Source organism: Arvicanthis niloticus, chromosome 6 (genome assembly GCF_011762505.2).
Source record: "Arvicanthis niloticus isolate mArvNil1 chromosome 6, mArvNil1.pat.X, whole genome shotgun sequence".
Taxonomy (NCBI): domain Eukaryota; kingdom Metazoa; phylum Chordata; class Mammalia; order Rodentia; family Muridae; genus Arvicanthis; species Arvicanthis niloticus.
This window is the reverse complement of record NC_047663.1, coordinates 45655324-45683060: the sequence shown is the minus strand read 5'-3', so window position 1 is coordinate 45683060 and position 27737 is coordinate 45655324. Positions and strand designations below refer to the sequence as shown.

At 43.5% G+C, this 27737-nt stretch overlaps 1 protein-coding gene across 1 annotated transcript in view; it reads right to left on the bottom strand.

Annotated features, from left to right (window-relative positions):
- The window catches only part of Vps53 (VPS53 subunit of GARP complex), a 133361-nt gene that overhangs the window by 65256 nt on the left and 40368 nt on the right, over positions 1-27737 (bottom strand). The window contains exons 6-11 of the mRNA XM_034505814.2: positions 26916-27031; positions 25160-25279; positions 13394-13472; positions 9441-9584; positions 8840-8982; positions 5680-5821 (exon numbers count right to left, since the gene is read on the bottom strand). Of these exons, the coding sequence (XP_034361705.1) occupies positions 5680-5821; positions 8840-8982; positions 9441-9584; positions 13394-13472; positions 25160-25279; positions 26916-27031 (744 nt within the window). The remainder of the gene's footprint in view (positions 1-5679; positions 5822-8839; positions 8983-9440; positions 9585-13393; positions 13473-25159; positions 25280-26915; positions 27032-27737) is intronic.

The window sequence follows — 27737 nt, the reverse complement described above, 5'->3', positions numbered from 1 at the left end:
GATTAACATGGCATAGGGAAAACAAGTCTTTGCCAACAGCAACCATTGGCACAGTATAGCCCTCTGGGTGACAGCCCTGCTGTCAGCCATCCTGGCCACACTTCTCCTCCCTGCTCTGCAGCTGTTGTAGACCAGGGAGAATTGCTAGTTTGGATTTGGATTTTAAATAACATGAATGACACATTCTATAAACTCTGTGCTGCTAGATGAAATGAAGTATTTGCCAAGAAGGGAAGAGATTTCCAATTTTAAGAAAATCCGTTCTTTTAGCGATGATGACAGTGGATCTCAAGTCCAAGAGGGAAGATAAAGTTCTTCATACAGCAACTTAATTCCCACTGATTGGCTCACATGGGATTCCTAGCACCTTCCAAACAGAAGGGGCCACACACAGGCCAGCCAAGTTGTCTCATTTACTGTGAGAAGAGTTTGGCTTCAGTCAGGTGCGTTTCCACATCTGGGCCTGCACACACAAGTCCTCTTTGGAGGCCCTGGCTGAACATGTTACTTTATCAAAGAAGGAGCGTTGAAATTTAAGGCCATTTCCCCCCTTTCCCTGAAGGAGAAAGCTTTTAGTTCTGAGATGAAAGCCCCGTACTCTCTGTACCTCTCGCTCTGTAAACACTGCACTAGCTCAGTTCCTGACTTGCACTTTGCTAGGCGGCCTACAGCGTTAGCTGACAATCACAAGTGTGGGGTGGGGGCTGAGCACACCTGGTGTTTACGATCCTCCCCACTCTTGCTGCCACACGCTCATGTCTCACATAGGATGGTATTACGGGGTTTCTTTCCCTACTAACCCACAAGCATCTGTCCGATTCAACTTCTCTTTCTCTGAACCTCTGTACAGAGCACACTTGAAGTCTTGTTCGACTAGTACTTACAAATGTTTCTACATCAAGGTTTTTGCTTTCTGTACAGAAAATAGGAAATGTACATACTGTGTGTGTGTGTGTTCATAAGGGAGTCTCAAAAACAGACTAGAGAGCTCCAGCCAAGGGGGAAAAAACTTACTTTTAAAATATTTTATTCTCTATCAATGTTTAACATGTAGGTAACAGCCAGGTGTAAAGTTGCGCACATGTAATTAATCCCAGCACTTGAGAGACAGAGACAGTAAGATCAGGTGTTCAAGGTCAGCCTCTGCTACATAGTGAGTTTGAAAAAGATTTTATATATGCACAGAAGAAAAACCAACATATCATAAGTCTGAGGCAGAGTTGGGAAAACCTAGATATTGGCCATGGTCTTCTCCGAAATGACTAAAACAGCAGACTCTCTTTAGACATGACCTGCAGTCACATACACAATACATAAAAGCAACCAAAGTTCTCAATTCTGATGGGAAAATGAATCCCTTCTTTTCTCCTTCTTCACTCATGCCTATCATTTCCAGATTTTATATCTTGACTAAGTATTACATTCTCCTTAGAACAGGCAAAACCTAACTATCCTTTAGGAAACTCTCTTAGGGATTTACTGCTGTGATCAGACACCATGACCAAGGCAACTCTATAAGGACAACGTTTAATTGGGGGTAGCTTACAGGTTCCAAGGTCCAGTCCATTATCATCAAGGCAGGAGCATGGAAGCCTCCAGGCAGGCATGGTGCAGGAGGATCCAAGAGTTCTACATCTTCATCTGAAAGCTGCTAGGAGAAGACTGGCTTCCAGGCGGCTAGGATGAGGGTCTTAAAACCACATACCTACCCCAACAAGGCCACACCTCCCTGGGCCAAGCATACACAAACCATCACAGATGCTATTCAAATGCTAGAATATATTCCTTTAGCATCAAGAAATCATTTATAGGGGCTAAAACAGCAGGGGTCACCTAAGACCACCATCAGAAAACACAGGTATTTACATTGCTATTCATAACAGTAGCAGAACTTCAGTTATCAAGTAGCAACAAAAGCAATGTTATGGTTGAGAGTTCTACCACACTGAAGGCCCCAGAATTAGGAAGGTTGAGGAGGCTAGGAAGGTATGGGAGGTGAGGGCTAGTGTGGTGATGACTCAGTGGACAAGAGCTCTTGTTCTTGTAGAGAACCAAGGTTCAATTCCCGCCACACTCGTGGTTCACAGTCATCCTTAACCCAGTTCCTGGGGAATATGATAATTTCTTCTGATCTTGGGCACCAGACATGAGTGAATGTGTACATGTGTACACATGCCTACACGAGCACTCATGTGTCAGGGGTGGGGTGGGTGTGTACACCCACACCCACACACAATCTTAAGAAAAAAACTTAAAAAAGAAACCACTTATTTTCAAACTCTGATGAGAGATCCTCAGGTATAACAAAGCTACTTCCTTGTTCACAACAGATCCTGGGAGACCCTAAGCTCCCCTTCTCTCCTGATGGCCTCCCTAAGGCAGGCATTAAGTTGCTAGAAGGGTGGGATGCTCTGTGCAGGCTTTTTTTTTTTTTTTTTTTTTGAGACAGGGTTTCTCTGTGTAGCCCTGGCTGTCCTGGAACTCACTCTGTAGACCAAGCTGGCCTTGAACTCAGAAATCCGGCTGCCTCTGCCTCCCAAGTGCTGGGACTAAAGGCATGCGCCACCACTGCCCAGCTCTGTGCAGGCTTTTTAACTGTTCTTGTGTGTAAATGTCAAGGCTGACAAGCACAAGCTGGGTGTAGTGATGCCTGCCTACAGGGCTAGATCTAGGAGGGAAAACAGGAGGATCCCGAGTTCTAGGCCTGCCTAGGCTGTAGGACCTTGTATCCAAAACCTAAAACAAGACAAAACAGAAAAATGTTTCTGTAATTTTGTATCTCTTAAGCTGCACAAGTATACATTACATTAAAAATGACCTCTAAACTAAATGACAATTCTATCCTTAAGGACAACCTATGTAACTAGCCAAAGGAAATGGACCTTAGCAGCATGATATAGGATTCGTTTTTAAAAAGACAAAGAAAAGGAAAATTCAAATTCAGAGAAACAGTTAACCCCAATCTACTCTGCTTTCAGCAGAAGGCTGGATAGAATTTGCTCACCTTCAATCTAATCATCAAGTCACTACAAATGCATGTGGATACAGTTAAGTCACATACAGACATTTGCTTTTAATTTCAAGGCATGTGAGCCTTAGACTTTCTTAAATCCCTCCTGCAGGGTCAGAAGTTGAGGTAAGAGGCAAACACACTGGCTGTTCACTCATGCAGGAATAGCTGAAGTAAAGAATGGGGATAGAACTTGGGAGCCCTAGTACAGGCAGACAAAGCAAGAAAGACCATCCTTAAAGTTAAAAATGTACCATGCACCTTTTACCATCAGATTTACCAACAGCTTAAAGGGAGGCTGTGGAGTGTGTGTGTGTGTGTGATGCCATAAGAAGCATCTCTGGACAACTTGACTGTTTGGCTGACTCACTGCCTGCTCCCCGATGAGACCCCAATGAGTCTGTCTACTAGCTTTCTATAAAATGTAACATGTATTAAATAGTATCAAGCTACACCTGGATCCATTTTATTCTGAGACCCTAAAACAAAATGGTATTCAAAAAAGGATTTTCAGAAAGTCTTCTCTGGAGGCAAGCAGCAAAGGACCAGGAGACAGCAGGTCATCAGGTTAGGTGGCTGATAGCTAGCCTGGGAGCTGAGGCCTATCTTCCTAGGGCCATCTACTGCATGGTCAGGAGCTATGAGTGGTTTACCAGAGTCCCTCCCATCAAGAATTACAGGACACAAGCAGAATGGATGACCTGTTAGTCCAGAAACAGGTGATGGCTGGGACCAGGTTCAGTGCAAATGCTGCCTACGGTACGGACCTTCATAGCACACCAAAGCTAGGGGAAGCCATGGCAGTCTAGTAGTGTTCTAAAACTCACATTGAAAAGAAAATCCTCACTGTCTATGGGACCTCACTGTCAGGACTGAAAATGCAGACTGGCTGTTGAGGCTTGATACAATGGTCCAGAAGAAGAGGCTGAAATCTGTTAGATGTTGACTGACCTGGAGAAGTGCACAGAAAGACAGCTGACAACTAAGAAAAAAATAAAATAAAGAGATTACAATGTTCTGTAGTGCGCGCGCACACACACGTCCCTGGTCAAGGATTTATGATCTGAAACTCCCTTAGGAGCCTGACAGGAAAAGTAATTCCTGAATGATTATAAGGGAGAATGACAAACTCATTCTGCCAGAAAAAGTCAAAGTCACATAACTAAGAAGGCAAGGTCTGGGGAAGAGGGTTCCTAGCTATGGAGTACAGCAGCTATGAGACGACAAGGTTCCAGACTAGGAGCCAGCCCAGGCTACAGAAACCAAGATGACGAAGTGCTGTGTGACCCTGAGATATAAGCATGCCAGCTCCACCCCTCCAGACAGAAGTGGCCGGCGATCAGTTAAGTGCCACCCAGATAGTGAATGCTGCACATGTTCTCCACAACAAAACCACACCAAAAAGGGCACTGTGCTCACACACAGGAGCAGAGCCTAGGCCGGCATCTCATGGTCTGCTTGGCTGACCTGCTCAGCAGCCTTGGGCTGTTTACAAGGACCCTCTTTGCCCCGTTATTCTAGTACCTAACTTGCTAGCTACAGCATATTCCTTCTACAAAGTGATGGAGAAGTTGCAAAATGACATTCTTGTTCAAGTATCCACATGTATTTTGGCCACATCCACTCCCCACTGCCTTTTCCTGTCCTGTCCTCCTGAGCCTCAACCCTAAGCACTGTTGACCACTGGGGGATTTCTTGGATTAGTCTGTCCTGGTCAGACCTGGGTTTGCAGGCATCCTGGTCATCGGCTACTAGAGGCCATCTGTTCTGTTCTTACAGTGACCTGACAGTAAAACAGAAATCATGAGGAAAGGGAGCCTGAAGACAGAGGTGGGGTATGGATCAAAACAGGCATGTGGCTGAATAATATTCCAGAATCTGTTGTTGGGGTCTGTGACTTGTTCACTTGAGCTCTACCCAGCCTGGGCAGCCAGACATCATGAGAGCTCAGGGACTACATCCAGGGTGAGCCTGGTGCTCAGAGCTGAAAATTCTCCACCCTATTAGACTGAAAGCAGGCTACCTATGCCTCTGCTGAGAAGCAGGGGACAGGTAGGGCTGACACGAGGATCTCACAGATGCTGCCAGGCACAGGCTTCTCAGAGGGACACTGCCTGTGTGTGCGGGGGGGGGGGGGGGGGTGTTTGTTTGTTTGTTTTGTTTGTTTGTTTGCAGTACTAAGGATAGAACCTAGGGAGGGCCTTGTGCATGCAAGGCAAACCTCTATCACTGAGCTAGTCCTAGCCCTGACACACACAGTTCTTTCAGTGGTTTTTCTGCTAACTAGTCCTTTTAGTGATTTGCAGTTTCTTTAAGGACAATGGTGGTTTGATTGAGATGTTCTCTAAAATCTTGGGCATTTGAATACTTGTTCCTCTGTTGGTGCCATTGGTTGAGTAGGATTAGAGGCGTGGCCTCGCTGGAACAAGTGCAGGCTTTTGAGGTTTCAAAAGCCATGTGCCATTCTCAGTTTGCTCTCTGCTTCTGCTTCAAGATGTGAGCTGTCTGCCACTATTCTAGCTGCCATGTGGTACTGGCTGGTTTTGTGTGACAACCTGACACAAGCTAGCATCATCACAGAGAAAGGATCCTTTACAGAGAAACCATGAAGGAAGCCTGGCCAACCCAGCCTCTAGTACCCAAACCCAGCTCCATCAGGAAGGTCTTACCAGGGTTCCATCTGTCAAGGTGCAACCGGAGAAGCGTTTTGCAAGAAACCCCTCAAAGTTAGTTGTTCTCTGAATCGCAAAAAGAAGCAATTTCACCTCAATTTCCTTAGCTCTGGCTCGCATGATTTTGGAAAGTTCTGTCCTTCAAAGTAAAGAAAGAGACTTCTGTCAAACAAACATCTTTCATTCAACATACGGCAAAGTGGACTGGAGAAATGGCTCAACAGTTAAAAGCATTTGCTGTTCTTGTAGAAGACCTGGTTCAGTTGCCAACACCTCCATGGTGGCTCATAACTATCTGTAACTCAAGTTCCAGGAGAGCTTCTTCTAGCTTCTACGGGTGCCAGGCATGCACATGGGGAACATAATACATGAAGGATATACATAAAATAAAAATAAATATATATGTATTTATGTATTAAATATATGTCAAAGGAAATAGTTTTCATTCAGGAAAAATATATAGGATCATTTCAAATTCTGAGGTCTATTACAAACTCAATCTAAAGCCTAGAGAATAGAAATACAATCGTCTTCCTTCCTACAGAGGGCATATCTAAGAACTTTCCTCAGATACTTGAATCCAAGGTGGGACCAAGCTCTATACATGCTATGCTTTCTCCACACATATATTTATGGAGAGGTTTGATTTATAAATTAGGCACAGTAAGAAAGTATCAGTAACTTATACAACAAAACAACAATTATAACAATATACTGTAATAAAAACTGTTTCCAAACTCATGAATTGTTCTACCATCCATGGGAAGTGAATCTACACATACAGGGAGACTGTACACATCATAGTAACACATAAAGATTATAGATGCTAATCTGATAATGTGGTTATTACTATGTTTATATCTCTATGTGGTTCTTTGTGGTTGTTGTTGTTTTGAGACAGGGTCTCACCGTATATATCCCTGGATGGCCTGGAACTTGATATACAGACCAGGGCCTCAAACTCAGAGATCTGCTTGCCTTAGACTCCTGAATACTGGGGTTAAAGGCATACAGCATAATACCTCACCTGTAACTTCAAATTTTCAGTCACTTGCTAATAACACAGGATGAAACTTATTCCTATACAATTTATATATCTCATATAATCTCACAAGTCATGAATTACTGAATTACAAAGCTCTTCATCTTCTAGAGAACTCAATATACAGCTCTTCATCCAGATCAAAGACCCTAGAAATGCCCATTGGAGGGCCAGTGAAAGACAACATTATATGCTTGGCTGCTTCTGCCTATGTGTGTTGTACGTAGGTGCTCTGTTGCAAAATTCAGGTTATTTGTTAACAGTAACAGGTGAGTACTGAGTAAGCACTAAGCTGTCATCATCTTCCCACACAAACGACAGAGTGAGTGTCTGTAGGATGTTTGCCAAAATCCTCACAATGAAGCTTAATGGCAGCACTGCCCTAGCTGGGACAATAGCAGGCAGCAATGCCTGCAAGACTTGCTGGCTTTAGTTAACTCCCCGGCTAGTTCATACCTCGTTTTGCACAGGCTTGCCTGGCAAGTGTGTTCAACTGAAGCTGAGAGAGATTAGTAAGCAATTTCTCAAAAAGTTCACTCTTTCTTTGCCAACAAGATTTGGAAGCTGGCAACCACAACTAACCATGAATCAATACCTGACTATTTATTAAATACTGTATCTGTTGGCTGAAGAGATGGCCCAGCAGTTAAGAGCATTGGCTGCTCTTTTAGGGGACTGGGGTTCAACTCCCAGCACCCATGTGGCAGCCCATAACCATCGGTAACTCCAACTCCAAAGGATACTATGCCCTCTTCTGGCCCATGTGGGTACCAGGCATACATGTGGGGCACAGATATACATGCAGACAAAACATCCATATACATAAATATAAGTAAATCTTTAAAAAAATACTGTATCTCTGATCTATATCTATGACAGCAAAGTACACCACCCAAAGTGAACCCTAATATAAATCATGGATTTTGTTGAACGTGTTAAGGTAGGTTCAAGGACAATAAGCATGCCAGTGGAGAGAGGAAAAGCAGTGTTGAAAATAAGGGGGCTGTGAGGGTGCATGGGAAATCTCTGTAATGACCACCTAATTATGATGTGAACTTAAACTGATATAAACATTAAAAGTCCATTTTTAAAAAATAAAATCAGTATTACATAAAAACCTTTTGTCTTGCAGTGTATATAGTTTGAAGGTACTTTCTATCAGTTTGTAAGGAAGATTTGGGATGGGGTATAGCCAAATGGTAGAGAACTTGCCTAGTATGCACAAGGCTTTGGGTTCAATCCCCAGCATCATGGATGGGGAAGGGAAGGGATACAGAGCAGGGAGAGAAAGAAAGGGAGAGACACGGGAGGGGGAGGGGGAGGGAAGGAGGAGGAGAGAGGCAGAGAGAACTGCCATAAATGATACTAAGGCAGTGGAGTCTATTTTAGATGCAGATATTTTCCCTCCTGTATTAACCTAAAGGCAAATATAATTACATGATGTTAGAATGGAGCAAATAGCATTGAAAACCATTTACCATGCTGTTTGGTATAGTTACAAATAAGTAACAAAACAGTTTGACTCCGGCTTTATCTGTCCTGGATATACCTGAGTTAACTTTGCTGGGGTGTAATTCTTCCATAAGGAACTTTGTGGCCTAGACTATATTCACAGACACAGCAGAGAGGATGAATGGGAGCTCTTTAAAATGCTTAAGATGTTCAGATGCTGATATAAGAAATCACAGAATAGAAATGCTGTATTATGGAAATACATTCAGCAAAGTCTTCCCTCAGTGTCTGCCACATCCTCAAAGAAAGACCACACCTGTCCTTATGGAGCTGGGCATCTAGCAAGTCAGGAGGCAAATGATAGCAGATGGACACACTAGGTACAGATGCACACAATCCAGAAGCAAAGGAAACGTGGACATGCTCAGTCACTCTAGACACATCTGACTGCTGAGGCCCAAACTGGTAAGGGAGGGCAGGTAAGTTGTTTGAGGCAAGGTCTAGACAATGGGGACGTCTTGGAGACAAGAGGAGAAGAGAAAAGGAGGGTGTAGTCGGTGTGAAGGTGGTGCCAATCATTTGGTAAAGATGGAAATGGTGTCCAATTTGCAGGACATATGGATACTAAGTCAGGCCTGGATGTAGGGGAGAGCTGAAATTTACCTCGTCACATGGCAAAATTCTACTGAGATCCTCTCTGTCATGCACCATTCCCGAGGAAACATCCGGCCATACTTCTCTTCATAGTCCACAAGCTGACGTTTTACCCAGGCATAACGTCTGTCAATTTTGTCCAGCCAGGCGACCTCAGGAAGGAACAAAACCACTCAGTGCTCAGAAGTGGTAATAGTAAGCAGGAGCCAGGATCCAAGAGAAGAAGACAGACAGCCTCCATTTCTGACACTGGAAAGGGTCTATACCAGTTATTTCCTTGAACTGGAGTTCTCACCTGGGGACATGATTGGACACCAAGGGTCTATGTATTCCCTAAAGCTGTATGCGAAGTGTTGTACACAGGGTACACTCTTCTGGGGGAGAAGATCTATGGCTTTCATTAATTTCTCCAAATGGCCAGTGACTCAAAATAGTGAAGAACCACTAACCTGTAAAGTCAGCCTGGGGATCTGTGGTTCAGTGCACAACAAATAGTTGTTAACAAATAGTTAATTGTATTAGTAAAGGATAGCTCAGGAGGAAGGCAACATTAGTTTCTTTTTCAACAAAATTAAATAGTTTCATCTGACCTCATCTGGTCAATACTTACATCTTGGTTTTCTTGAAAAAGTACTAGATACTCTGATAGATGCTGTTTAATAAACTTTTTGATGATTTCTTGTTTGATTCTGGGGTCCAAAATATTAGCCACCAGGCACGCATCTCTCAGGACATTGCTGGGTCCTCCCGGCCTCTGGTAAAACAAACAGCACACATCAGTTCAAGTGGCAGACATGCCTGCGAATCTCCTGGCTGTGGCAGTTACTTCTTCCTTGCCTCTCACTGTTATTAGTGCTCTCCCTGGACGCCCAGTCCCGCTTCAGGAGACGGATATTTTAGTTACCTGGCCCTGAGAAAAGAACATTAAGCTAGTCTTGCAGTAGCCAACCTAAAAGGTAGCCTGTGAATCCACAAGACATTCAAGAAAACAGAGCCAGAGAAGATCACAAGAAATTTTACTTTCTGAGTATCAAAACTGAATGTGACCTAAAAAGCCAGAATGATAACATATTCTAGTGAAGGGTCCAAAAGGCAGTGTCACTCACATGTGCCACTTCTTCCTGCTTCCGACCTTCCTAGGACCCTGTTGCATTATTTGCTTGTGCTGTTGCCTGCCTGCCTGCCTGCCTGCCTGCCTGCCTGCCTGCCTGCCTGCCTGCCTGCCTGCCTGCCTTGAGACAAGACCTTGCTATATAGCCCAGACTGGCCTCAAACTCAGGGTCCTCTTCCTTCAGCCTCCCAAGTCCTGGGATCACAGGCATGCCCTGCCATGCCCAACTGTCATTCCTGTTCTTGTTTTTTTGTTGTTGTTTTTTTGTTTTGTTTTGTTTTGTTTTTGAGACAGGGTTTCTCCGTGTATCTCTGGCTATCCTGGAACTCACTCTGTAGACCAGGCTGGCCTTGAACTCAGAAACCTGCCTGCCTCTGCCTCCCAAGTGCTGGGACTAAATGTGTGTGCCACCACTGCCTGGCATCATTCCTGTTCTTAAAGAGGTATATTTGTGACAAAAAGAGTGATGGTTTTAAAAAACACACCCACATTCTAAACTGCCAGATTTGTTTCACTGACGGGCAGTCACACAGCTAGCCAAAGGTGAAGTAACTATGGCAATGGCTCCATGACCTGAAGAGTTGATATGGGGAGGGGTTGTAAGGATACACCAGCTAAGAAGACCTCATTTACTACCAAAGCAACTGGATCTGACTGACCAGCTAGTACATCCTGAATGGATTGCTGACCATGGCCTCTATAGTACAAAAAGTTCTGGAACCTCTTGGTTTAGCAAGATAGCCTGATGGCTTGGGAGATGTTACTCAACTTCACCCAAAAAGCAATGAACTTGAATCAGGATGAGTATAAGTTCTTCTGAAGCTCTTCTCTTTGTTTTTGTCAATTTGGTAAGTCTCAACTAATGTTCAGGTATCACACAAGGTGCCTGAGCCCAACTGTTAAAATTACCTGCTCCATTCTAAATGGCTATTCTGCTGTTCTCTGGACAAACTGAATGTTTAACTCTGGCTTCAGGATGAAAATGTGTGAGCTCATGAACAAGTCATAGAGACTAACACCTATAGGCTCAGAGGCTCGAATTTTCTCATTTACAAAACATTTACTAGATTACTTTGGTTGTCTTAGTTATGTTTCTACTGCTGTGAAGAGATACCATAACCAAGGCAACACCTGAAAGAAAGAGTTTATTGGGGCCCATGGGTCCAGCAGCAGGTGGGCAGACATGCAGCAGATGGGCAGGCCGAGCACTGGAGCAATGGTTGAGACTTTACATCCTTATCCAAGAGTAGGAGGCAGAGAGAGAGAGAGAGAGAGAGAGAGAGAGAGAGAGAGAGAGAGAGAGAGAGAGAACTAACCAGAAATGGTGCTAGCTTTTAAAACTACAAAACCCTCCTAAAACCACAAATCTGGCATACCTCCTAATACTTCAAAACATTTCTACCAACTGGGGACCAGTATCCAAACACATGAGCCTATGGGAGTCACTCATTCAAACCACCACACTTGGACACTTTCTTTTTAAAAAAAAAATTTTTTTTTTTTTTGAGACAAGGTTTATCTGTGTAGCCCAGGCTGGCCTCAAACTCAGAGATCCACCTGCCTCTGACTCCTGAGTGCTGGGATTAAAGGTGTGTGCCACCATGCCAGGCTCAGTTTTTTCTTAACACAGGGTATCTCCTGTGCAGCCCATACTGGCCTAGAACTCACTGTGTCCTCCAAGATAACTCATGATCCTTCTACTTCAATCTCTAGGATGCTGGGGTGGTAGGCACACCCACCAATCAATACTTTAAAAAAATTTTTTGGTTCCACTTTGTAAAACTTGTAGATTAGTAATGCAAGGACTTGTGGAAAAAATCAATAGCCTTTTAAAACGGAAAAAGAAAACTCTTAACAATTTCCCATTAAGAAACAGTCAGGAAAGGAAATCAAGCCAGTAACTCTTTTAACATCATATACCACTGGGACCTGGGAGAGAGGGTAGAAGGGCCATAGTTAGCTGATGGGCAAACAGTAAAGACAGCTTTTGCCCATATCCTTCTGAAGCATCATGCAATGGGATGGGGCAGAGAACACAGGAAGGCAGTCGCCTAGGAAGATAACTGTTCACAACTAGCCATTGACTTGAAAAAGTAGCTACTAGCCAGGCAACCTCCTTCTTCTTCTCAGAACTCCACTTTCCTATAGGGTCAACAAGAATACGGCTTTCCAGTCTATTCCTTCCCTGAGTTACATCGGGTGACTAGAGAGATGAAGTTCTCCAAGTAAAGGCTTTACAAATCATCAGATTCCTGGCAGTCTGCGGCAAAGCACTGAGGCGGTAAGGTCAGGAGCTGGTCTATAGAAAGCAATCTCCAAGCCAGGGCTGCCATCCCCACCTATTTCCTCAAATGTAGCACAGAGGGAAAACGATTAAGATATTTCCAGTTATTGAATTACAGAGCAGATTCAGGAAGTGCTCCTTGGCTCCCAAGTGAATGTATATCCCCATCTCCACCCACAAAGCCCGATGAGGAATGCTGCTGGCTGGGTGCTCTGCTTCACTTCTGCCTTCAACAATGCTTTCTCTTGAAATAGCTCAAATAATAGAGAAAACAAGCCTCTGCGGGTTCTGTCCTCCCAGACACATGCAAAGCATTAAGATGACATCTGCTGCAGTGTGAAGGATGGAGCTAATAGCAGCACAGTGACAGCCAGGGGAGGGGAGCCGAGTGAGACATGTACCCAACAGCTCCCAGGCGAAAGCCTGTAGGCCTCGCAGACACAACAGAGACAGCTCCACCATCAGCGAGCTGGAAAATCCCAGAGACGAGGATTCCCATCATTAAAAGTGAGTCTCTGGACTGTGTCATGAGAGTTACATAAGCTCCCAAACATGCCTCCCAGTTGTCTTTTCACCAAACCAAAACCAGTGTTATGTAACAATCCTAAAAAACATTAGGGTTTGAAGTTTGTTTGGTTCATTTTTTTTTTTAAACACAGCTATGAGGGAGAAAAAGTGAGTTTATAGGGCAGAGAAGCTACAAGACTTGACATACATTAAATTAAACCAAACAAATGCCCATTTATTTTTTTTCCCAGAGAGTCTCATGTAGCCCAGGTTGCCTCCAACTCACTATGTAGGAAAGGATGAATTCCAACTTCTGATTCTTTTACCTCCACCTTCTAGGGCTTGGATTACAGACATGAATCACCATACCCAACTTACTTGGGACTAATGGTCAAACTCAGGCCTCAAACATGCTTAGGTAAGTAGTCTACCAACCAAGACTCCTGGCCTGAGTCCTCTTTCTGATGCTGGAAAGACACAGATAAAAATCAGCATTGCACTGTGACACTTAAAATAGGCCCATCCATGTCAGCAGACACTCGGCCTGTGCCAGCCAACACTTGTGAAGTGACACAACACGAATTATCACTCATGTGCCTCACACTCTCTGCAGAGAATGTGAACACAGTGATAATATTGGAGGCAAAATACAAACCAGTACCTTGGTACCCTGAGAAGGAAATGCTTCTTCAAAATCAGCCAGGATTTGCTGTCCTAACTCTGTCTGCGCAGCCTTCACCCTGCAGGAAAAGGGACTGTATTAATGACTGACACCATTTTCAAATCCTCATATACAAGTGTGCATGGACCCACATGGTCAGGAACTGTGGAGGTCTCTAGGACTTGCAAGTAATTACCTGGGAATGAGAAGGTATATACAGCTAGGAAAGAGATGTCACACAGAAGCAGGGTTATGACAGGCATTTCAGGATGGATTGTTTTACTTTTTTTTTTTTTTTAGTACTAGGGATTGAACCTATATTCCTTGGGCATGGAAGGCAAGTGCTCTGCCACTGAGCTATAGTCTTGGTGCTTCTGGACACAGTTCTAGGTCACTCTTACCTACTGTGAGATATAGAGGTTGAACTTGTATAAAATTTCATTTGGGAGTAGTTATATTTCATGGAAATATAACCGTAGCCTGATCAAACACAAATCTGTTGTATCACCGGAACAACTATTTCCTATTCTATGGGGTATAGACTGGGAAGAGTAATTCACACTGTTTCAGGGTGGTTTATATTTGCTTTTTATAATATTTTAACATAACATGTTAATTTTTATAACATTTTAAAACAACAAAAAGAATTGTCTCTAAGGTAAAAAAAAAAAAGGAAGCAGGATGATCAGTGAACTATTCTTTATAAGTGAACGGCATTACTAACTGCGAAGGGCATAATCCCAGCACTGAAAAAGTAGAGGCAGAGGATCACAAGTTCAAAGCCAGAGTGAGATGCATAAGACCATGTCTCACAAAGCAAAACAAAACAAGACAGGCAGAACAAGTAATAGACACTGGATGAAGACTTAACTTCAGGAGAATAAAACTCAACTGTAAGGAAAACTAAGTAGAAGGGTGAGGAGGGCTGGATCGGGCTGGTTCTTAATGGTGTCTGCAGGATTGATGGGTGCTCCAGAAATCTGCAGGGAAATGGGGACAGCCAGAATGAATCAGGAAGTGCGCATTAGCAGAAGCTGATCATGTCCTCCTTGTCCCTGACAGCTGCCTCTGCTGGGCATACCTGGCTTGTCCCAGCCAGGAACAGAGCTAAAGAGTGAGGCTCTTGGGCAGCTCTTGGACTTCCCTGAGCCTGAGGTAAAGACTTGCTTTGCTAAAAGCACCATGAAACAGCATGCCTCCTTTCTTGGACTCCACCCTGAAACTTCTGGATTGATTTACAAAGTTTCTAGCAATAGTGAACTTAAAACCACAATTTCTTTGGCTACTTAGGAGAACCTGGCAAGGGGCTGAGATTGTATTTTTAACGAGAGGATAGGCATGACCCAGAACACTCAGTTTCTTCCTGTGGCACAGTTATAATCATGCCTGATTCCAAATACTTTCCAGGGTTTTTCCATTCTCTTAAAATGTTCCAAACCATTCCTATAGCAGAGTTTATATTCTTTTCAGTTTGTGTTCAAGATATGGCTGTGCTGGAATCTACCCCACCCCCACTTGGAGTTGCCTCAGAGACATCTGGAAACTTCCCCTGAGTATAGAGTCTAATGTGAAAGAAAAGAATGTGCTTTCATAAAATTGTACCTCAGAGCATCTTGCGACTTCCTCAAGTGAGCCAGCAGCTGTCTGCTGTGGGACCGGGGACCGGGGACCGGGGACTGGGGACCGGGGACCGGGTCACAACAAAGATCCTGATGCTATTGCCTCTCTGTTCTGACCCTCTTCTTGGAAGCACAAAGACAACACCAGTTTTTTCCTGAGCCACAGAATAAATCCTGTGGGTGAGGCCCACACCTGACCAGAGGAACGCATGGGCAGATGTTCCAGGCTACCAACCCCTCGACAAGGCTGCTGCACTAAGCTCTGCCCCTGGTACCCCGACCCTAGTCTACTACAATTGCCAATCTCTATGTTCTTGTTGATTTTAACACTACAGTGTCTGGAAAGTCAACCACAGTATATGATGGGCCTTGGTACTAGGGTATTCAAAAGACCAGGCTCCCATGTGTAATGATTTCTAACTAATGTTCAAAGGGAGGGAGGGAATCCAGGTGAGGATGGAGAGATGGAAGCCTGTGCTAGAAGACTTCAGTGTCTTTCTAGTCCTGGTTGTTTCACAATATACAGCTGACAGTTCTAGCTGGCAACAGCACCCACCTTTACAAGTGGTGGCAAGTGGATACATAATTAATATTGGCCAGAAGAATAAGCTTCTGCCTAGAATAGTTTGCAGCAATGGTTGTTAAAGTGTCTCCCAGTGACTGAAATGAAAGAGCAGCTATTCCCCTGGAGACATTACTGACAAAGACAGATCACATTCACAGGCATTTTCTGGGTGAGATGTGAGCCACACATTCCATAGTGGTTACAGTTTCTTGTGAACTATTCCCCCAAAGTTTCCTGTGTTAAAGGTTTGGTCATTTGATTCATAATTTGATTGGATTATTGGGAAATGATGAAACAAGGAAATGGGGCATGGCTGGGTGGGTAGTTCCTCAAAGGAGAAAGAGAAAGAGGTGGGTAACTTGTAGGAATCAATTCTCTCCTTCTAGCATACAGTCCCAAGGGTTGAACTGGGATTGTCAGGGGTGGTGACAGGCATCTTGATCCACTGGCCCATACAGAAAGTGCATTTTGTCCTCAGATCCTTGCTTTTTTTTTTTTTTTTTTTCTGGCCTCGTGTCTGCCTGAGTCCCCTGCTCCATGATGAAGCAACATGGCCAGTGGACTGAACCCATCAACCAAAATAAGCTTTTAAAAACAAAACACTACAACCATCAGGGTCTCAGTAAGTAGCCTTGGCTGGTTTGTAACAGGATCTGTGCATCAGGCTGGCCTCAAACTCACAGAGATCTACTTGCCTCTATGTCCTGAGTACTGAGACTCAAGGCATGCATTGCTAGTCCAGCAACCATTACTTTTTAAGTTGTTTTTCTTGGTTATTTCATCACAGTAGCAGAAGCTAACACAATAATCAGTTGTCTGAAAAGAATCCTAGAAATAAGTTAGCAGCCTTATCATTAGCCAGCGCCTGATAGGGAGCAAGCAAGATCCAACATCCCTTCTACAGCTGAGCATGGCGGTGCACAACTTTACTTCCAGTACTTAGAAGGCAAAGGCAGATGGAACAAAAAGTCTTCCTGGCATCCAGATAAACAGCCTGTTGTGTGACAGTTACATGAATTTTGTTACTACTAGAAAATGAAGCATTCTGTTGCCTAGAAAAGAAAATCAGAGAGTGGCTTCCAGCTTCATCCATGTTGTATGGCATCAGAGTTGACCAAAGGTGCCCTTTCCGAAGTCTAGTATCAGTCATAAGGAGTGGTAGGGCAACAAACTACGAAAACCAGACTTTTACATATCTGTGACAGTCAAAGAAAATGTTCTCCCCTGTTCTGAAATCAGGTGACCTGACCCCGACACAATGCATTTACTGAATGGAATGGATTAGTCAAATACTATAACACAGTAGGTGTTACCAAGAATCTCAACCTAGACTGTGGCAGAGACTGGGTGGGAGGCTCTGAGATCGTAGAAAGCATCCCTCACAGCTTAATCTGAGGAGGCGCAGACAGAACTTGTCAAATAGCTAGTCAGATCCATCCAGCCTTTTCTTTTTCCACTCCACCATGTGACTTCCCAACCTGGCAGGCCTTTCTCACATGTAAGAGGTTAGACATAGCTCGGGGTGGGGTGGGGGGGGGTGGGGTGGACTAATTTAAGGGTTCCAAGGCTTTTTTCTTTTTTAAAAAATTTTTAAAGAAATGCAACAATCACTTGCTCTTTCTCAGGAAATATTGACTGACTAGAAGCATTTGTTTGCCCCTGTGGATATGCTTAAGCCAGGAGGATTTGAAATGTAAAGATATTAAAGAAAAAAAAAAGACTTCCCTTCAATGCTACATTAAACATTTAGGCATCTGCCAGAAGGGTAGTTGAAAGAAATAGCAAATCAAGGCCCATGAACTTCATATTTCAAATGTACAGGCCAAGACTTAAGAATACAATCTTGTGGATGACTTGTGCGATTTATAGACAGCAAGGTATTAACACTGAAGTAATGTGCAGGGGTAACTCTTGGCTTTTTCCCCTCCTCCTGAACAAACATTTATTTCTATCATTTCCAGATGGTTCTACCATCACTATATAAACATAAGAAGGACAATTCACTGGAAATGATGCTAAAAATAGGAGGTTTGGACTTTGCTCAAAATGTTAGCACCTCTTTGAAACCGATGGCAGTTGAGCAAGCAAGCAGCTCTCACACCGCATTCCCTTCAGCACTGGGACTAGGACACACTGCACTGACAAACTAAGAGGAAGTCCAGCCAGGAGTTGTGAATGTTTGCACAGCTGACACATAAGACAGAATATATGCGCAAGCTTAAAAAGGTGGTTTTCAACCTGTGGGTCTCCACCCTTTTGGGGAGGTCAGATGACACTTTCACAGGGGTTGCAAATCAGATAGCCTACATATTAGATATCTACATTTGACTCATAAAAGTATCACAATTACAGTTATAAAGTAGCAACAAGATAATTTTATGGTGTGGGTCCACACATGGGGAGCTGTGGCTCCTAGCTTTAGGGAGGCTGAGAACCATTGCTTTCAGAGATGACGCTCTAATCGTGCTCACCAGGTTTCTGCAAATCATATACATTTATAAAATGTATAAAGACAACACCTTGGAGAAATTCAAGATTCACTTATTTTATTATTGTGTATGTGTTTCTTTCTTCCCACTGTCATGTGTATCTGTGCACCACATGCATGCTCGGTGCCCTCAGAGGTTGAGTTTCCAAGAGGCCGATGGGAATAAAAAACCGCGGTCCGCTACAAGAGCAATGACTGCTCTTAACCTCTGAGACAACTCTCCAGCAAAAACTAAATAAATAAAAGCAAATAGTACACTAAGAACACAGACAAAAAAAAAAAAAAAAAAAAAAAAAAAAGAAAGAAAGAAAGGAAAAAACGAAACAAACAAACCAAAGCAATGGAAACTTGTCTCAAATTGAAGAGAGCCTGGGAACAATCCACAGAACAAAAGGGTAGCCTATGAATCAGGAGAAAATACTGAGAACCTTATAGCTCATTAAGGTTAGCATCCAAAATGTATAAAGAGCTTGGAATGACAAAGTAAAAGAGGCATATTAAATTGGCAGAGTGCCTGACTGGCTAGTCACTTCTGGGTTCATAACCAGGCTGGAGCACATGCCTGTAGTCCCAGCACTCAGAAGGTGAAGGTAGGCAGGTCAGAAATTCAAGATCATATTCAGTTACATGAAGAGTTTGAGGCTATCTTGGGATACCTAAGACCTTGTCTTGGAAAAAAAAAAAAAAAAAAAAAAAAAAAAAAGAAAAAAGGAAGGGGCAGGGCAAAGAGGCCAGGGAGATGCTGAGGGAAAGGTGCCTTCCACCAAACCTGAGGATTTGCGATTGATCCAGAACTCACATGATAGGAGAGAAATGACTCCCAAAGTTGTCCTCTAGGCTCCATTTGCATGCCATGACACACAGACACCACCACCCCCCAAATAAAATAAATGCAATTTTAGAAACTAGGCAAAGGATCTAAATATGTGTTTTTTCAAGGCAGACATAAAATCAACAGGGTATACAAAAAATGTTCAATATTACTTCATCTTCAAAGATTTATACTCAAATCAAAACCCCAAAAAGGAGGCCAGGTTTGGTTGGAAATACCTTTGATCCCAGCACTCAGGAAGCAGAGGCAGGTGGATTTCTGTGACTTTGAGGCTAGCCTGGTCTATGTAGCAAGTTCAAGGATAGCCAGGACTACTTAGAGAGACACTGTCTCAGAAAACCAAACACAACCAATCAGCCAACTAGAAATTTAGAAACCCACAGGAGCCGGCCAGAGAGCCCAGTGGTAGGAGCACTCGATGCTCCATCATGAGGACTAAGCTCAGACCCCATGCCAGGTGTTCACAAAGACATTTAATTCCAGCTCCAAGGGAGCCAACATATACTCACAAATGCATGTACACATACACATGTATATACACTCACACAGACACACAATGCATAAACAAAAATAAAATAAATCTGACCCAGCTATACCACTCTTAGACATATACCCAAAAGACACTCTACCATACCACAAGGGCACGTGCTCCACCATGTTTATAGCAGCCTTATTTGTAATAGCCAGAAGCTAGAAATAATCCAGATGTCCCAAAATCTGAAGAATGGGTACAGAAAATGTAGTTCATTTACCAATGGAATACTATTCAGCTATCAAAATGAGGACATCATGAATTTTTCAGGCAAATGGATAGAACTAGAAAATATCATCCTGAGTGAGGTAAGTCAGACCCAAAAGGACATATGTGGTATATACTTACGTGGATATCAGCCAAAAAAGTACAGAATACCTAGGATACAACCCACAAACCGTAAGAAGTGTAACAAGCAGAAATACCTAAGTGAGGAGGCTTCAACCCCACTTAGAAGGAGAAAGGAAATAATCACAGGAGGCAGAGGGAAGGAGGGACCTGAGTGGGGGAGGGGAGGTGGAGAGGAAGGGGAAAGGAGAAACAGGATCAGATATGGGGGGAAGGTACAGGAGAGAAGCCCAGAGGGCCAAGAAAATGAATGGAAATAAGCAGCCTCAAGGAGTGGGAGATGGGGGAGATCCAGAGGTGAGACACTCAGTACTCATTGGGAGTGACCGTAGCCAAAATGCCTAACACTAGGGAGAGGAAACACAGAGTCCACCTCCAGTAGATGGACAGAGCCTCAAGTGGAGAGACAGGATTACTAACCCACAGTCAGAATTTCTGACCCAGAATTGTTCCTGTCTAAAAGAATTGCAGGGACAAATAGGGAGAAGAGACTGAAGAAAAGGAGGTCCAATGACTGACCCAATTTGAGATCCATTTCATGAGGGGACACCAAAGCCTGACACTACTATGTTATGGTGTACTTATAGACAGGAGCCTGGCATGGCTGTCCTCAGAGAGGCCCTACCAGCAGCTGACTGAGACAGAAGCAGATACTTACATCCAACCATTGGACTGAAGTTGGTCGAGGACCCTATGGTTGAGTTAGGGGAAGGATTGAAGAAGCTGAAGGGGCGATCTACCCCATAGGAAGACCAACGTCTCAACTAACTCAGACCCCAGGAAGCTCCCAGAGATGGAGCCACCAACCAGGAGCATACATGGGCTGGTCTCAGGCCCCGGCACATATGTAGCAGAGGTCTGCCTGGTCTGGCCACAGTGGGAGAAGATGCACTTAATCCTCAAGATACTTGCAGCCCCAGGGAAGGGGGAGGCTGGCTGGGTGGGGGAGGCACCCTCTCGGAGACAAGGGGGAGGAGGAATGGGCTGAGGAACTGTGGGAGGGGGCAATGACTGGAATGTAAATAAATAATTTTTAAAAATTCAGAAATAAAAAAAAACCAAAACCAAAAAAAAACCCTCAATGAGATATTATTTCACTCTTTTTTGAGACAGTCTCACATAATGATTCCTGATCCTCCTGTCTTTGTCTCCAAACTGAGATAACAAGTCATCAGGATGGCTAATATCAAAAGTAAAGAAAAAGGTCAGTGTTGGTGAGGGTGTGGAGATGAGAACATTCGGACACCATGGCAGAGGTGTTGATTGATACAGCTATTATGGAAAATAGCATGGAGGTTCTCGAAAACCCCAAATGAATCTACATAGGGTATATACCCAAAGGAGATGATATCCACACTATACAGATAGCTGCCCTGCCCTGCTCACAGAAGTAAGTATACAACAACCAAAACAGGTAAACAAACGTTGTCTTGATGGACAGATATAGGTTAAGGAACCATGGTGCATATATCCAGTGGGATCTTACCCAGCTTTTAAAAAGAAGATGCTGACATCTGAAACAATATGAATAAACTCAGAGTAAATAAGCTAGACACAGAAAGATGAATACGGAGTGAGCTCTCTTAGGTGTAGACTCTTAAAACCTAAAGTCAAATACAGCTGTTCCAGTTGTCTGTGGGCCTACACTGACGGATTAAACTAACTATGAATCAGAAAGCTGGGGGTGGGGTATCTGGCTGGGGCTGTACCTATGTAGAAGAGCATGTACTTAGCATTCACGGGACCCAGGATACAGGAGGCACACAGTACATTAATGCTAGGTAGATGATGGAAGGAATTAAAGAATGGGAACAGCAGATCACTGAGTCACCGAGACTAGGTCAGGCCGTACCACCTTCCTGCTCCTCCCTACCCACTGAGCGCAGCTCTGCTTCCTCCACTCATGGGTCCTTCTGTCCTAAGCTCATGACGTCCTGCTCATGGACATTCCTGGCTGTTTCAGATTCCTAGTGTGATATGGCAACCAGCCACCTCTAAGTGTAAAAGGGTTAGGAAGGACAAGGGGAAGGGTGGTGATTTCCCTAGCACTTTGCCAAGCCTATTCCTACATTCCTCAACAGTCCCTGGACATCTCCACTGTAAGATGGTACACCTAGCACATACAGAAACCTCCCTTCCTGCCTCAGATTCTTAGAAATTATGAAAAGACTTAATAAAAACCAAAAACCAGGCAAAAGGGGAGCTGATAGACTGGACGGTCTGTAAGTTTCCTGGTAGAACAAGACTAAAGAACAAAATCATAGCTTAAAAGTGCTTCTCACAAATGAAAAGACATGGAAGCTGGAAAGATGCTTCCATGTTAAGAGCAACTGTTGCTCTTGCAGAAGACCTGGGTTCAGTTCCCAGAACCCACATGGTGGCTCACAACCTCCTATCACTTCTGACAAACACAGGCACTAAATGCGTACATGGGCATGCCTACAAACGCAGGTCATTCATGATGCAAACAATCTAAAACACCAGATCAAATATAAGGAAAGACAGGAATGGTAGATTTTAGGAGCACGGGGAGCTCTAAAGGGAACCTCTAGATGTGTCTGGCTCCAGTCACAGTAGTGTGGATGCAGAAGCTGTGCTGCATTCTTACCCTAAATGCTCAGCCTTTCGCTAACTTGGCCCCTTGAGTCTGTGACCTCAGCAGTGGCCAGAGAGTTATCAATATCTAAGAAGATCAGGTAGGTGCCTGACAAATCATCTGCCAGCTCCTGAGGTCTGGTCCCAGGAACCTTAGAAAAGCTATGTGGTACCCTTAAGCAGAATATCCCTCCTCTCCTCAACAGCAGATAGTAGTGATTTCTGATCACAGTAACAGAGTAGTAGTGGTAGTAGTAGTAATAAATAATAATAATAATAATAATAATAATAATAATAATATAAAGTTTAAAAATCCCACCAAAAACTATGAACCTTCAGCTGAGATTCACCAAACATCTGAAGAATGCTACTACCAAGAGTCAACAAACTGAAGACCTTATACCACAGGACATACAAACACACGGGCAACCCAGAGCCTTCAGAGATACTAACAGTTTTGAATCTCTGAGAGATTTCAGAGGATATTATGCCCCTAAGGAATCATCTAGATATTCTAGAAATTAAAACCTGCTGTTTAAGTAAAAAAAAAAAAAAAAAAAAAAAAAAAAAAAAAAAAAAATTTAACAGCTGGGCCAAAGAACAGAGTGGGTACCAGTGAAGAACAAGGTAGAACTAGAAGACTGAGCCCACAACTCAGAAAGCAGCCACAAAGAACAAGGTGGCAGGTTACAAGTTACAGTGTTCATTTATAGGAGTTCCAAAACAAGAGAACAAGGGAAACAAATCCCAAATACCACTCCAAGGAAGAAGTAAAAGAAAACAGTTTATTGGAACTTAAGAAATCTGAGTCAGGCACACACCTTTAATCCCAGCACTCAAGAAGCAGAGGCAGGCAGATTTCTGAGTTCAAGTACTGCCTGGTCTCCACATCAAGCTCCAGACAGCCAGGACTGCACAGCAAGACCAAGTCTCAAACCAAACCAAACAAACAAACAACCAACCAACAAAATACTGCACAGAGGAAATATCAATTATCAGTTACTGAGAAAATTAAAATTAAAGGAAGCAGACAGAGGCTTCTATCTACCAGACTGACTGAAATAAAAATCAACAATATCAAATTTGTTGAGGGCCTAGAGGAATGGGTACTGAAGCACTTCAAGATGGTATTGTGAATCCATAAAGCTTTTTGGAGAGTAAATGAGTTATGGCTATTAAAAATTTAAATGCATTTTTAAATTTAAAGGCTTTAGCTGTACGTGCACACATGTGAGAAGAGGTATGTCTTCAGAGTCAGGATAAGGCTCCAGGGACACGAAGACAGCAAGCTAGCCTGGGACTGGCTACTCTATGGCAGGCTACACACGGAATGAGGTGGTTCTGTAAACTCGCTGTAAGTACAGAGGAGACACTCTAGAGGGAGGGGAGCTAACAGCAGTTACTCTTTCCAGGAAGTGCAATAGGATTTGAAATGTAGCTAAGAGAACTGAGATGTACCTGTTTGTTCTTTTTTGTCTTTTTCTTTGTTAGTGTTTTTAAAGAAGGTCTCATTATAGACTCTCATCTGGCCTTAAACTTAAAGCAGTTCTCTAGCTCAGCCTCCTGATTGCTGGGACTACAGATGTAAGCCACCCACATCCAGTTTAGACTTTTTAAATAAAAGAAATTGTGTATTTATGCTATTTCTATAATTAAATAAAGAAAACAAAGAATAGAAATGTTACCAGGTAGGCCTTCCTAAGAGGCAGAATGAAAAAGTGCAGCTGGGGGGCCACACTGCCTTTGCTTGGGGGAAGGTTAAGGATTTTAAATTTTTCTTTCTGTTGTTATCTCTAATAGAAAAGGCCAAAAAGGGCACTGAACTCACTGTCCCATCCCCTTTTCAGAATCCTCTTCTTCCTCCTAAGAACCTTCTCACTGGATCTGAACCTAGGATCAAAACTTAAGGGTGGGGGCTGGAGAGATGGCTCAGTGGTTAAGAGCACTGACTGCTCTTCCAGAGGTCCTGAGTTCAATTCCCAGCAACCACATGATGGCTCACAACCATCTGTAATGGGATCTGATGCCCTCTTCTAGTGTGCCTGAAGACAGCTATAGTGTACTCATACAGGGAAACTTCAAGGATGGTAAAAGAAAGAATAAGGTCAAAGAGAAAATCCTCCCTGTGGTATATGACATTCTGGTGACACCATGTATGTATAAAGCCTGCCACAGCATCCATCCACCCCACATGCTGCCTTCACTAATGTGCCATTGACATTTATCAGAGGAAAAGGGGAAGACATGTTTTTTTTCCTCTTGACTCTCAGTGGCTTTGTGATGTCATGTGACTTCAAAGGCTAAGTTCTCTTGGTGCATTTATCCTTAGAGCTCAACAGTCCTACTATGAGAAAGCCTAAGAAACCCATGAGGACAACAAGGATCTCAGTCCAGCTGAGCTCTCTCTCAGCTGACAATGAATATTGTTTACCAGCCATGGTAGCCGATGGCTCCTCTGGTACCATCTTCAACTGCCTTAACTGATGGTTTCTGGAGCAGAGAAGAATTATTACCAAAGCCTAGCCAAGTCTCATGAGCAAAATAACTGGTTTAGACCAACAGTTCTGTAGACAATGGAGAGCTGTACACACACACACACACACACACACACACACACACACACATATGAGTGTACTAGTTGACTCGAGTAGGCAGCAAAGACAAGGTAAAGGGCATCATAGGGTAAGGATACATAACATCTGAAGCTGCTTCCTAGAATAAGGAGGGAAAAAGCATGCGGTACCATCTTTTCTTATGGAAAGACCATTGTCTGAGAGGACATCTTACCTTTCAGAAAGCTGTCGGATCTGTGGGATTCCCATGTACTTGTGAAAGTGTTCCAGAACATTCATTACACCCTGAAGGAGATTAGCAACTTCTCCATACTGTCTGCGCCTGGTCATGGCTCTGTGAGGACAGAAGTTGAGAAGTAGTCACTGAAGACACAAGATAGAGACGTGGGATGACCTATGATAGCTAAATTTAGTATGAGTACTGGGGAAGGAAAAAGATTAGGATTTAGCTCCAACTCTAAGGTAACATCATTCAGTAAGGGGAGGGTCAAGTAAACATTTAACTAATAGCAAGAGGGTAAAGTATGGTCTAAGTAACATTATAAACTACATGCCATGGGGCACAAAAGAGTGTGTGTGTGTGTGTGTGTGTGTGTGTGTGTGTGTGTGTGTGTGCGCGTGCTCGCCAGATGCTCAGTGGGTGACAGAAGAGGACTCTGGGAAGACTATGGGTTTGGGCTGGGCATTGCATGAGGAGTAGTATTTTGAGGGAATATTGTATAAAATTATCACTGAGGATTATGGTGCACAGAAGAACCAAACCATTTTTCTAGAGTACAAAAAAGGATGCTTGTTTGTGATTTCAAGTGAACTGGAATACGAAGTTCTAAGATAATGATAAACAACGGCATCTGAGATGTTGACTTGCCCTACTCCTGAGGCTAATGAAGCTTAAATAAATGATGCTGATGAAATCAAGTTATACATTGTAATGAAGTGCAAACTATTAGGTCTACATTGGCTTTCATATTAAATGTGTAATTCCCTTATAAAACATTTCAAGGAGAGGCTCAAGTTCAAGCCACGGTGCTCCACTGCCATCTTGACCTGCTAATATAAACTGCCCCGTGGGAAGGAGGAAGAGAGATGGTTCTTGCAGCCCCATTGGGTGGCTGCTCTGGATGATCACTCCTGCAATGGACCAGGGCTCCTCTGCCACCCACTGTATGCCCAGCAGCAGCTAGGAATAATATAACCTCGCCTTCTTCCTTCTGGGCCTCCTTCATTCCTGCCAGAATGAAGATGGCTGGTCTGTACACATGTGAAATTCCACTGTGACTAGGACAAGGGAAATCAGCCTGAGACTCATCACAGAAGGGAGCTGGGTTGCTGGGGGAGGATTTGAAACACTGTTTCATGGTAAATGGCCAGGGGCTTCTTTTAATACTGTTTCTAACTGTGTTATACAATGAACTACAATCTTGAAAACATGGGTTTAAGAAAAAAGTGGGTTGAACTGTATGTCAAAGATTTGTTTAGAAATGGTCTCTTTGGTGAAATGAAATTCAGCCCAATAGAAGGAGGGATACTTGCCAAGGCAGAGGCCCTAGGGAATGACTGGGGCTGAGTCACTCTGTCTGACTTTCTGGTCTAGATCTACCACATGAGAAGACCCATTTCTCAGAGTGGTTTTCATGGGCTTTCTATGGCTTCCTCGGGTCGCCTGTCGATCTTTTTTTTTTTTTTTTTTTTCATTAAGACAGATGTCTGCTGTCTTCTGCAGTTCTTTGGGGATGGAAGCCAGGGCTTTGGGCATGTCAAGCAGGCATTCTGCCTACCATGGGCTACACATCCTCAGCTCTTTTGTTAAGTTGTGAACACCAAAAGTGACTGAACACTTGTGGTCAGTGTTCCAAAAGTGGGGCAGGATGGTGAGGCTGGCTCGGCTGGGACGTGACTAACTCTCTGAAGCCACTGTCCCCATGTGGAGCATTTCCCACAGGCTCGTTGAGAGAGTTCGAACTGCTTACTCCAGGGAGTCCACCCCGCCTGCCAGCATGTGCAGGTGGTTCAGTGTCGTGATTGAGGTGGTCAGGTGGCGCTTGGCATGATCTAACTGCTTAATATCTCGGGTGATCTCTTTCACCTAAACATTGAAAAGAAAAAAAAAAAAAAAAAAACAAGAGTGAGAAAGCTTTAGAACCTCCTTCAAGTCACTCTATAAGAAAACTAGACATAAAATCACTTAAAACAACCTCAGGTTAGCCCCTAGGAAAAAAAATACAAATACTCTCACAATACAAAACTAAACTAACTTACAATAATTAGCTCCTTTCATGTTTTGTTTACTTATTTCTCTTTTTTAAATATACATTTGGGTTGGGTATGTTCATTCATGCCTTTAATCCTAGTATTCATGAGGTAGATGCAGGCATATCTCTGGAGTTCAAGGCCAGCCTGGTCTTCAATAGTGAGTTTCACCAGCCAGTGTTATGCAGAAACCGTATCTGTTGCTGTTTGTTTGTTTGTTTTCAAGACAGGGTTTCTCTGTGTGTAGCCTTGGCTGTCCTGGAACTAACTCTGTAGACCAGGCTGGCCTCAAACTCACAGAGTTCCACCTGCCTCTGCCCCTCAAGTGCTTATATTAAAGGCATGCACCACCACCACCTGGCAAGAGAGACTATCTTTAAAAGGAAAAGAAAAAAGAAAACAAGAAAAGATTCATTTTTATTATTTTATGTGTATGTGTGTATACTGGTGCCCAAAGAGACCAGAAGAGGGCACTGGATGCCCTGGTGCTGCAGTTAAGTTGGTTATAAGCAGCCTAATGTGAGTGCTGTTCAAACTAGGTC